Source organism: Chelon labrosus (assembly GCF_963514085.1).
Source record: "Chelon labrosus genome assembly, chromosome: 22".
Lineage (NCBI taxonomy): Eukaryota > Metazoa > Chordata > Actinopteri > Mugiliformes > Mugilidae > Chelon > Chelon labrosus.
Genome location: NC_140355.1, coordinates 24195230 through 24206535, shown reverse-complemented (window position 1 = coordinate 24206535; position 11306 = coordinate 24195230). Strand labels below are relative to the sequence as shown.

The window sequence follows — 11306 nt, the reverse complement described above, 5'->3', positions numbered from 1 at the left end:
AGGTTCTTTACTCGCTGACGATGGCGAAGTGGTTTTAATCATGTGTCTCCTTCACTCGTACAGCAGCCTGTATCTGTATTAATCTGAGTCTGGGACACATTAAAGTGCTCTAATGAAGCCGTTAGTGCTTTGTGGGGTTAAGACCAACACAGAAAATGGAAATTATATTTTTACCTTTAAACTTTTACATCCATAAATGCAAATGGTCTCAAATGAAAATCAGTAATAAAATTAAATGAGAATATTTTTCGAAACATTAAAAGGACCAAATCAAAAAGTAACTGATAAGTTCCGACAGGGAATTTAAATCCTCATTTCTGTCAGTTTTGCTTTAACTTGCTGAATGTTCTGTGTTTAAACTTAATAAACAGTAACGTGACTCCTGCTCGTCTTTAAATGGCGATGCGGAGGCTTTTGCTTTGAAAATCCCGTTCGGAAGTGATTGGTTCGTCAGGCCGGAAGTCAACGTCAGTCCTCGGAGCAGAACCGAGCTCGAGCTGCGCGGAAGTCGGACGTTCAAACGGTTCAAACTGAAAATGGCAGACGAGGCAACGCGCCGGGCCGTGTCCCAGATACCGCTGCTGAAGACGCACGCGGGGCCCCGGGACCGCGCGCTGTGGCCGCAGCGGCTCAAGGAGGAGTACCAGGCGCTGATCCGGTTCGTGGAGCAGAACAAGGCGGCGGACAACGACTGGTTCCGCCTCGAGTCCAACGCGGACGGCACGCGCTGGACGGGGACGTGCTGGTTTATCCACGAGCTGCTGCGCTACGAGTTCCGGCTGGAGTTCGACATCCCGGTGACGTACCCGGACACCGCTCCCGAGGTGGCGGTCCCGGAGCTGGACGGGAAGACCGCCAAGATGTACCGGGGCGGGAAGATCTGCCTGACCGACCACTTCGCTCCTCTCTGGGCCCGGAACGCGCCGCGCTTCGGCCTGGGGCACCTGATGGCGCTCGGCCTGGGCCCCTGGCTCGCGGTGGAGATCCCGGACCTGATCGGTAAGGGTCTCGTGGTTCACAAGGAGCAGCAGCGCGAGGCGACGGCGGAGTGACGTCATCAGGCCGATCAATAAGACTCTATGCTGACGTGCGTCTGGTTTATTGTCACGTGAGTGCGTTTACAGACAGACAGAACTACAACCAGGGATTTCTCCCATGATGCACCACGAGTAAACAAACGGCATCACTTCCTGTTGGTATAAACACCAACCTGGTCTGACTGACAGCTGAGAGTAAACAGGAAATAAAAATAAATGATCACACCAGCTGGGCTGTCTTTATTTGGTCACATTTACAATTCACTGCTCCTTTCCTTTCAATACACCTGGATAAGCTCCTCCCACTCAGCCACAGGCCACACCCCGTTTTCCTGCACATTGCTGGGCGACAGCTTCCAGTCCCAGCTCTTCACCGGGACGCTCCAGGAGGTGCCGTAGTTCGCCATGACGTAGTCAAGCGTCTCACACGGGACTCGGACTTTCAGCTCAAGAAGCTCCGCCCAGCAGAGCGAGAACCGAGGGAAGACGTACCTGGAGGGAAACATGGCAGACGTCACGTGTCACCACAGAAGAAGAACCAAAGATGGAGACGGTGCTCACAGGTCAGCGTCCTGGCTTTGCCATGACGCTTTGATCAGTTCATTTACTTGAACTTCCTGCCGCTCCTCGCCTGCGTCCCTCCGTTCCAGAACACGTCTCCGTCTTCGTAGAAGAAGAAAATGTCCAGTTTGACGTCCTCACTTAAAAACGACAGCTCCAGACTGTCCTCCACCTGCTCTTCAAAATAAAATACATATAAATAGATTTAATAAAACTAACAGTGATGTCTATACATTAATAAAATGATGACAGAAAAATAAAGCTTTGACCTTCCCAAACTTGTGTTTGAGTGACAGGCCAGCATCTCTGAACGCAGCGATGATGTCCGGCCTGAAGTCCGCCACAAAAATACCGATGTCCACGTCACGACTGTACGAGATGATGCTGCACTGCCTGAACCAGCCTGCAGGGGGCGAGCGGGTTAGCATGTTAGCATGTCATTATACTGAGGCGTTAGCATTTTAGCATGTCATTATACTGAGGCGTTAGCATGTCATTATACTGAGGCGTTAGCATGTCATTATACTGAGGCGTTAGCATGTTAGCATGTCATTATACTGAGGCGTTAGCATGTCATTATACTGAGGCGTTAGCATGTTAGCATGTCATTACACTGAGTCGTTAGCATGTTAGCATGTCATTATACTGAGGCGTTAGCATGTCATACTGAGGCGTTAGCATGTTAGCATGTCATTATAGTGAGACGTTAGCATGTCATTATAGTGAGACGTTAGCATGTCATTATAGTCAGACGTTAGCATGTCATTATAGTCAGACGTTAGCATGTCATTATACTGAGACGTTAGCATGTTAGCATGTCATTATAGTCAGACGTTAGCATGTCATTATAGTCAGACGTTAGCATGTCATTACAGTGAGACGTTAGCATGTTAGCATGTCATTATAGTGAGACGTTAGCATGTTAGCATGTCATTACAGTGAGACGTTAGCATGTTAGCATGTCATTACAGTGAGACGTTAGCATGTCATTACAGTGAGACGTTAGCATGTTAGCATGTCATTACAGTGAGACGTTAGCATGTTAGCATGTCATTACAGTGAGACGTTAGCATGTTAGCATGTCATTACAGTGAGACGTTAGCATGTTAGCATGTCATTATAGTCAGACGTTAGCATGTCATTACAGTGAGACGTTAGCATGTTAGCATGTCATTACAGTGAGACGTTAGCATGTTAGCATGTCATTACAGTGAGACGTTAGCATGTTAGCATGTCATTACAGTGAGACGTTAGCATGTTAGCATGTCATTACAGTGAGACGTTAGCATGTCATTACAGTGAGACATTAGCATGTTAGCATGTCATTACAGTGAGACGTTAGCATGTTAGCATGTCATTACAGTGAGACGTTAGCACGTTACCTAGACAGGTGCCGCTGCTGAGCCAGAAGGGGACATTGAGCTGTGCGAGGGTCCTAGCGGCTAGCTGTAGCAGCGACTTAGCTTTCCTCCTGAAGTCGAGAGCTGCTGGAGACGAATCGTCGGGGTAGAGCTGGGGACAGGCAGTCATTTTAATTTTAATGGTTTTCATTTACTGCCTCCCATCCCCCACCCCTTCACAATAAAAGTGTCCAGTCAGACCTGCAGGAAGTTGCGGGCGTCACGGTAACGGCATTCCAGGAAGCGTGCATGGCGTTGCTCGGCCAGAAAGTGGGTGATGTTGCGCGGGACTCGGACATCAAGGCCGTCCAGGACCGTTAGGACCAGCTCTGGCCTGCAGGTGGCGACACCACCGGGGTAAATCACAACATGACGCAAAAAACAAATCGACATGGCGCTGACAGAAAGTCGGGGGGCTACCTGTCGTACGCCCCAGCGTGGCGGCCGTAGTCCAGCTGTGTGAAGGCGGCGAAGCTTCGGTCCATGGAGGCTTTGAGGCGTAATGCTCCGTGCCACAGGTAGTTGCCGCTGCGCTCGTACAGGAACACCACCTGCACACAGGAAACACACCTTTCAAAATATCAGTCACACCTGAGCCCACAGACTCCAGGACGCCACGAGGGACCGTCATGAGGAACGCACCGAAATGGAACCAAAACGCTGAAAGAAATTATTATGACAGTTATTATCACAACCTCACTACAATCAAGGCATTGCAATTACATAAATGAACATTAATGTTTCAAAGAATAAATCAATTACAAAATTACGAAAATATTTATTTAGCACATTCAAACAACGCACAATATAAAATAAATGTTTAATAATGGAGCAGAAGCTTTTGCAGCTGGAAATCAGCATCGATCCACTGTGATGTTATACTGAGCTTATGTTTTTATTTTTATTAAGATAAGTTAGTGCACTGCACCGTTAGAAAAAGAGCGCTGTCCCTTTAAGAACGACGGTAGAATTAATTGATGTTTGTTTTGGAGGTGCAGCAGATAAATGTTCAGACTAACATCTCAAACATTCGCCATCGACCCACGCTGCCTTCACGATCTAACGGTCGATCGCGTTCGACGCACTGAGCAAACCAGCCCTGTGTCTTGGCACCATCACTGGGAAACTTCCTCGATTGGATGTTTGAATTTCAGGTGATAAATTAAACCCGACATGGAGAAATTCTCTGCAGATGCACCCCTCTTGAAATGTCAGCATTACACATTTTGCAAATCACTATCCGCCGATCTCGCCTCGTCTTCTTCTGCTTATCTGGGTTCGCGTCGCGGCGGCAGCAGCAGCTTCAGCAGCTTCAGCAGCTTCAGCCCAGACAGCGTCTCCCCAGCCTCTTCAGCCAGCTCCTCCGGAGGAACCCCCAGACGTTCCCAGGCCAGATGACAGATATAATCCCTCCATCGTGTCCTGGGTCGTTCTCGGGGTCTCCTTCTGGTGGGACATGCCCGGAACACCTCTCCCGGGAGGCGTCCGGGAGGCATCCTTACCAGATGCCCTAGCCACCTCAACTGACTCCTCTCGACGTGGAGGAGCAGCTGTTCTACTCTGAGCTCCTTACCCTATCTCTAAGGCTGAGCCCGGCCACCCTGAGAAGGAAACTCATTTCGGCCGCTTGTATTCACGATCTTGTTCTTTCAGTCGTTACCCAAAGTTCATGATCATAGGTGAGGGTTGGAACGTAGATCGACCGGTAAATGAGAGCTTCACCTTTCGGCTCAGCTCTCTCTTCATCACGACCGACCGGTTAAGCATCCACATCACTGCAGATGCCGCCCGTCGATCTCCCGCTCCCTCGTGAACAAGAGCCTGAGATACTTGAACTCCTCCACTTTCTCAGATATACTGAAACAGATCCACACGGCAGACATGTTGGCTCTCCCAGAGAGGCCGTGCTGACTGCGGTTTTTGTTCGTGTCATCACAACATCCTGTTTCAGCCGTGTTGTTTCAGTGATAAAAGTGCACTTCTGGGACATTTTGGTGCATCGCTAACTGTCATGGCCGTCCTCAGGTTTAGCCCCACTCACCTGGATGATGTAACCGTGGAGGCGGAACAGGAAGTGCAGAGGTATCTCCTCTCCTGATAGGGTGTCCAGACTGGCCAATCGAGGGTCTTCTCCTCGTAGCTCCAGCAGCTCGAAGCCTTTCTGCTCAGCAGCCAATAGGAATCCAGTCTGACAGACGACAGACACGTTTACACGTCACACAAAGCTACGACGGTTCTTCTCGTTTCTCTTTCCCGAAGGCATCACACACTCACATCATACTTCCACAGGTTGGCGTTCAGAGCGAAAGACGTGATTGGCCGGCCGGTGCACAGGAAGCTGCAGTGTGGCTCACGCTCCAGCCGGTCACGTTGCCGCAAAGCATCCTGGGAGAGCAGTGAAAGCGCTACGGTGTCGGCTAGAAACAGCGGTAGCTTGAAATGCTGCGCTAACGCCAGGAACTTCTTTAGCGTCTGCTGTGGGGACAAACAACACGGTTACTGTGGCAACAAATAACACGGTTACTATGGAAACCACTGGCTAAAGGACAGATGATGGGTATGCGTTTAATGCTAACAGTGATGCTAACAGACGGACTCACCCATTGGACCTGGCTGGTGGTCAGGTGACCTGCTGGGTTCAGGAAGTGAGGACCAGGCTCCTGCAGAGGAGATGAAACAAGCTGCTGTGACCTGAACGCCCCTGAACACACCTGAACACACCTGAACGCCCCTGAACGCACCTGAACGCACCTGAACACCCCTGAACGCCCCTGAACGCACCTGAACGCACCTGAACGCACCTGAACGCCCCTGAACGCACCTGAACGCACCTGAACACACCTGAACGCCCCTGAACGCACCTGAACGCACCTGAACGCCCCTGAACGCACCTGAACGCACCTGAACACACCTGAACGCACCTGAACGCACCTGAACGCCCCTGAACACACCCTGAACAGCCCTGAACGCCCCTGAACACACCCTGAACACACCCTGAACGCACCTGAACACACCCTGAACACACCCTGAACGCCCCTGAACACACCCTGAACACCCCCTGAACACCCCCTGAACAGCCCTGAACGCCCCTGAACACACCCTGAACACACCTGAACACCCCCTGAACACACCCTGAACGCCCCTGAACGCCCCTGAACACACCCTGAACGCCCCTGAACACACCTGAACACCCCCTGAACGCCCCTGAACACCCCTGAACACCCCTTGAATGCCCCTGAACGCACCTGAACGCACCTGAACGCCCCCTGAACGCACCCGGACGCACCCGAACGCCCCTGAACGCACCTGAACGCCCCCTGAACACACACCTGAACACCCCCTGAACACCCCCTGAACACACACCTGAACACCCCCTGAACACACACCTGAACACCCCCTGAACACACACCCGAACACCCCCTGAACACACACCTGAACACCCCCTGAACACCCCCTGAACACACACCTGAACACCCCCTGAACACACCTGAACGCCCCTGAACAGCCCCTGAACACACCTGAACGCCCCTGAACAGCCCCTGAACAGCCCCTGAACACCCCCTGAACACACCTGAACGCCCCTGAACAGCCCCTGAACACCCCCTGAACGCCCCTGAACACACCCTGAACAGCCCCTGAACGCCCCTGAACACACCCTGAACAGCCCCTGAACGCCCCTGAACACACCCTGAACAGCCCCTGAACACACCTGAACACACCCTGAACACACCCTGAACAGCCCCTGAACGCACCTGAACGCCCCTGAACACACCTGAACACACCCTGAACAGCCCCTGAACGCCCCTGAACAGCCCCTGAACAGCCCCTGAACACACCCTGAACACACCCTGAACAGCCCCTGAACACACCCTGAACAGCCCCTGAACGCACCTGAACGCCCCTGAACACACCCTGAACAGCCCCTGAACACACCCTGAACAGCCCCTGAACGCACCTGAACGCCCCTGAACACACCTGAACACACCCTGAACAGCCCCTGAACAGCCCCTGAACACACCCTGAACGCCCCTGAACAGCCCCTGAACGCCCCTGAACACCCCTGAACACACCTGAACAGCCCCTGAACAGCCCCTGAACGCCCCTGAACACCCCTGAACACACCTGAACACACCTGAACACACCCTGAACAGCCCCTGAACACACCCTGAACGCCCCTGAACGCCCCTGAACAGCCCCTGAACGCCCCTGAACGCCCCTGAACACACCTGAACACCCCTGAACAGCCCCTGAACAGCCCCTGAACGCCCCTGAACACCCCTGAACGCCCCTGAACACCCCTGAACACCCCTGAACAGCCCCTGAACAGCCCCTGAACACCCCTGAACGCCCCTGAACACCCCTGAACACCCCTGAACGCCCCTGAACACCCCTGAACGCCCCTGAACACCCCTGAACACCCCTGAACAGCCCCTGAACACACCCTGAACGCCCCTGAACGCCCCTGAACAGCCCCTGAACGCCCCTGAACGCCCCTGAACACCCCTGAACACCCCTGAACAGCCCCTGAACAGCCCCTGAACGCCCCTGAACACCCCTGAACACACCTGAACACCCCCTGAACACCCCCTGAACACACCCTGAACACACCCTGAACACACCTGAACACCCCTGAACACCCCTGAACGCCCCCAACCCTGTGCAGTGTTTTTCTTACCCTGTTGACGTACTTCCGGTAGTAGTACAGCTGGAACAGCAGGAACGCGGAGCTGCAGATGATCAGCAGGGATAAAACCGTCGTCCGGTTCACACGAGGCATCCGGTGACGCGGCCCGGTAAGGCAGTGCTCATGACGTCTTAAATGAGGTCTGTGCGCGAGGGAATCTGGCCAACACCGTCACAACGACACAAGAAACAACGAGCTCCCCGCGAGGTCAAGAACCGCCGCCATCTTTAAAACCGCCTTCTTCTTCTTCTTCTTCTTCTTCTTCTTCTTCTGCTTCTTCTTCTTCTTCTTCTTCTGCTTCTGCTGCTTCTTCTGCTGCTGCTGCTGCTTCTTCTTCTTCTTCTGCTTCTTCTTCTGCTTCTTCTTCTGCTTCTTCTTCTGCTTCTTCTTCTTCTTCTTCTTCTTCTTCTTCTTCTTCTTCTGCTGCTGCTGCTGCTGCTGCTGCTGCTGCTGCTTCTTCTGCTTCTTCTTCTGCTTCTTCTGCTGCTGCTGCTGCTGCTGCTGCTGCTGCTTCTTCTTCTTCTGCTTCTGCTGCTTCTTCTGCTTCTTCTTCTGCTTCTTCTGCTGCTGCTGCTGCTGCTGCTGCTGCTTCTTCTGTTGTTTTTTTTTTGCTTGTCGAACCCGTTTACTGGCGCATTAGCGCCACCAGCTGACTGGAGGTGGATGAAGATATAAAACAATAAAAACAAAGATTATTTTAAAAAGTGATGATGTAACTTTGAGCTCTGTGTGTTTCATCTGGTTCTGTTCTGGTTCTAGTTCTGGTTCTAGTTCTGGTTCTAGTTCTGGTTCTGGTTCTGGTTCTAGTTCTGGTTCTGTTCTGGTTCTAGTTCTGGTTCTGGTTCTGGTTGGTCGCAGTATTATTTCTGTTTTCTATAGAGACCTGTTGTCAGCCATCCTCCCAGACACTTTCTTTCACACACACATACATACATATGACACTAATCATTAATCAGTTTCTCTCTTTCACAATCACCTTACATTTTATTTTTATTGTATTTTTATTTAATTTTACTTTTCCCTGTTAATTCGTGTTTACATTTGCACTTTAGTCACGTTACTCTTACAGTCATGTTTACATCCTCCATGGACAGTTTGGACAGTGCAGTATATATTAAATCATTGCAGGAGACATCATTCAGTGTCGCAGTGTCAGAGGAGCAGGAGCATATTCATAACCGCGTCACATATCCTTTCAATCAAGGCCTGACACTTATTACAGACAACAGACACATTAGTGAGCGTAATCTAAGAAGCCTACTACAATATCGTTTTGTTTTCTCGAGATCACGAATTAATTATATCATTATCTCGGGAAAACAAAGTCTCGTTATCTCGGGAAAACGGAGGAAATAAAATGTATGAATGGCCGTTTAGGGCTTCCGTAGTTACGTGTATACACTGTATTGCCACAAATATTCCCTCACCCATCCAAATAACTGAATTCAGGTGTTCCAGTCAAACCCTATGGATTAAGAACGGGATGTCACTTAAATTCATATGTGTGTAAAGACAGACGAGCCAATAGGATGAAGAATAATCTGATGAGGAGGAGACGTCTGCTCCAGACAGGAAAAGAAGATAAATGATGAAGATATCATATAAACAGTTTTAGCTCGTCAATGAATAAATGCTTTTCTCATTAATGAAATGAACTCTGGATCTGATTCCTTCCAGAAACTCCACATTATATATTATATTACATAAATAAATATAAAATAAAATGTAGAGACTTTTTATTGAAAGGCTCTGCTGGTTCAGACGCAGCCTTCATTTAACCATGTGATTTAATAATAATAATAATAAAAACATCTTCGTAGGTTTTATTTATTCAGCATGTCCTCACAACATGACAAACTCTCGCGCACACACACGCACAGAGACAAGATGGCGGACCACAGCAGCTGCAGCTTCACCACAACAAAAAGGCCGACTTAAAACTTCCAGACTTTCTTCAACTCCGCTTCTTCCTCTCTCCCCGGACACATGAGGCTCTTCTGCCGCCTCTGACGGTCCGTTTACCGGCTGGCTGTTTCCCGGTGATGTTTCCGTGAAGCCGCCGCCGACTGAGGCGGACTTTGATCATTTTCTACAAACCGGGAAGGTAAGGACGACCGAGCAGCTAGCTGTTAGCTCCATGCTAACCCTTCATTAGGCTGGATGTCGGTGTTGGGACGGGTCGTTAACGGCACCAATTTACCGGAACCTGAGGTTAGAGCTGAACGTTTGAGGGTCCGACGGACGGAGGACTGGTCTGGGTTTAATCCGGTAAACGGCGGCGAAGAAGCGGCGTAGCTTTAGCTAGCTAACAGCTAACAGCTAACAGAGTGTGTGTGTGTGTGTGTGTGTGTGTGTGTGTGTGTGTGTGTGTGTGTGTGTGTGTGTGTGTGTGTAGTTTAACATGAACATAAACCCAGACTTCAGTCAGAGGATCCAGGACTTGGTCTGAAGGTTCTGTTGGTGCCGCTCACTGGGTCACCTGACGGTACCGGGTCAGTACCGGGCCCGTCTACGTGCTGGAGTCCGGACCACGGGGAGGTTCTGTCCATGAAAAGCTTGGTTCGGGTTCGTAGCTAGAACCATCGAGACCACAGACTGTAGAAAGTATGAACGACGCGTTTGTGAAGCTGGTCTCCCAGGGATACGAGCGGCGCCATCTTGGACCTCTGCCCCACCAGTTACTGAACTTATATTATTTGTTCTTTCTTTCATGTTCCATGGCAACTGTCAGTCGGCATGACGTCACTTCCTTTTTCTATAACTTACAACTTATGTATGTTATGTATGTTGTGTATTTTAGTCCCGCCCACTAACATAGAGGGGACTGTCATTGGTGGAGAGGCAGGGTACTGGACAGGTCTGTGTTTATAAGCAGGACTAACATGACGCTGTCATAAATCTGATCTACAGTAAACTGTCGACTTATCAGCGTACCTCTGCTGACACTGGTGAAGTTAACTCTGCTCTGAGCTGCAGTGATTTCAATAAAAAACAACCGTTGATCCACATTTATCATCTTTAACTCCAACATAACTCACTTCCTCTCACCCTTCTGTGCAGTTCAGAGTGAATCCCAGCTCACCTGGCGGCCAGCGCCTCCTGGTGTTTCAGTGGCGTAATTACAGCACCTGGCGGCCAGCGCCTCCTGGTGTTTCAGTGGCGTAATTACAGGACAGTACAGACACTCTGGGTGCATCCGAATAGTCAGTCCATACTAACGTCGGTTAGAACGTTCTACTCAACCGTCAGTTTAGTACGTTATTTATGTATGTGAGCGAGTAGTAGGCTACAATAAGGACGTACTGGGCAGCCATCTTGCCTGCCCTTTGACCCCGGATGTTTACATGTGACGCCGACACATATGACGCACACCGACGGATGCCGCGACATTTTAAAGCCACCTCTGAGAAGTGTTTTTGAAACAACCAACATTTTAAACTCAACATTTATCCTAATATACTGACATTTATAAACTTGGGTTGTCGTAGCTGTAGCTGTCACAACCGTCTCAGCCATTTTGTCTGATTTGATTTTCCCGGCGGCTCGTCTTCTTCTACGCTTAGCGGGCTCCCGCTGAATTGTGGGATAGCGTAGTGAGCTACCGTTGTAGACTGTGGAGGTAGT

General features: G+C 50.3%; 2 protein-coding genes across 3 annotated transcripts; one reads left to right on the top strand and one right to left on the bottom strand.

Annotated features, from left to right (window-relative positions):
• The first annotated feature begins 425 nt into the window (after window positions 1-425).
• Window positions 426-1265, top strand: ufc1 (ubiquitin-fold modifier conjugating enzyme 1). Its single transcript, XM_084572552.1, has one exon. The coding sequence runs from the start codon at window positions 537-539 to the stop codon at window positions 1050-1052; it is 516 nt and encodes a 171-aa protein (XP_084428678.1). The 5' UTR covers window positions 426-536; the 3' UTR covers window positions 1053-1265.
• On the bottom strand, window positions 1251-7808 carry fktn (fukutin). 2 transcript variants are annotated; one of them, XM_084572550.1, is made up of 10 exons: window positions 7674-7808; window positions 5599-5658; window positions 5273-5473; window positions 5040-5186; window positions 3419-3549; window positions 3200-3332; window positions 2981-3110; window positions 1868-2001; window positions 1646-1770; window positions 1251-1529 (listed from the first exon to the last, which is right to left on the bottom strand). In XM_084572550.1, the coding sequence occupies exons 1-10, from the start codon at window positions 7773-7775 to the stop codon at window positions 1316-1318; spliced, it is 1377 nt and encodes a 458-aa protein (XP_084428676.1). In that variant the 5' UTR covers window positions 7776-7808; the 3' UTR covers window positions 1251-1315. The 2 variants fall into 2 exon arrangements, with proteins under 2 accessions (XP_084428676.1, XP_084428677.1); XM_084572551.1 differs by having other exon boundaries at window positions 5273-5470.
• Between the last annotated feature and the right edge of the window lie 3498 nt (window positions 7809-11306).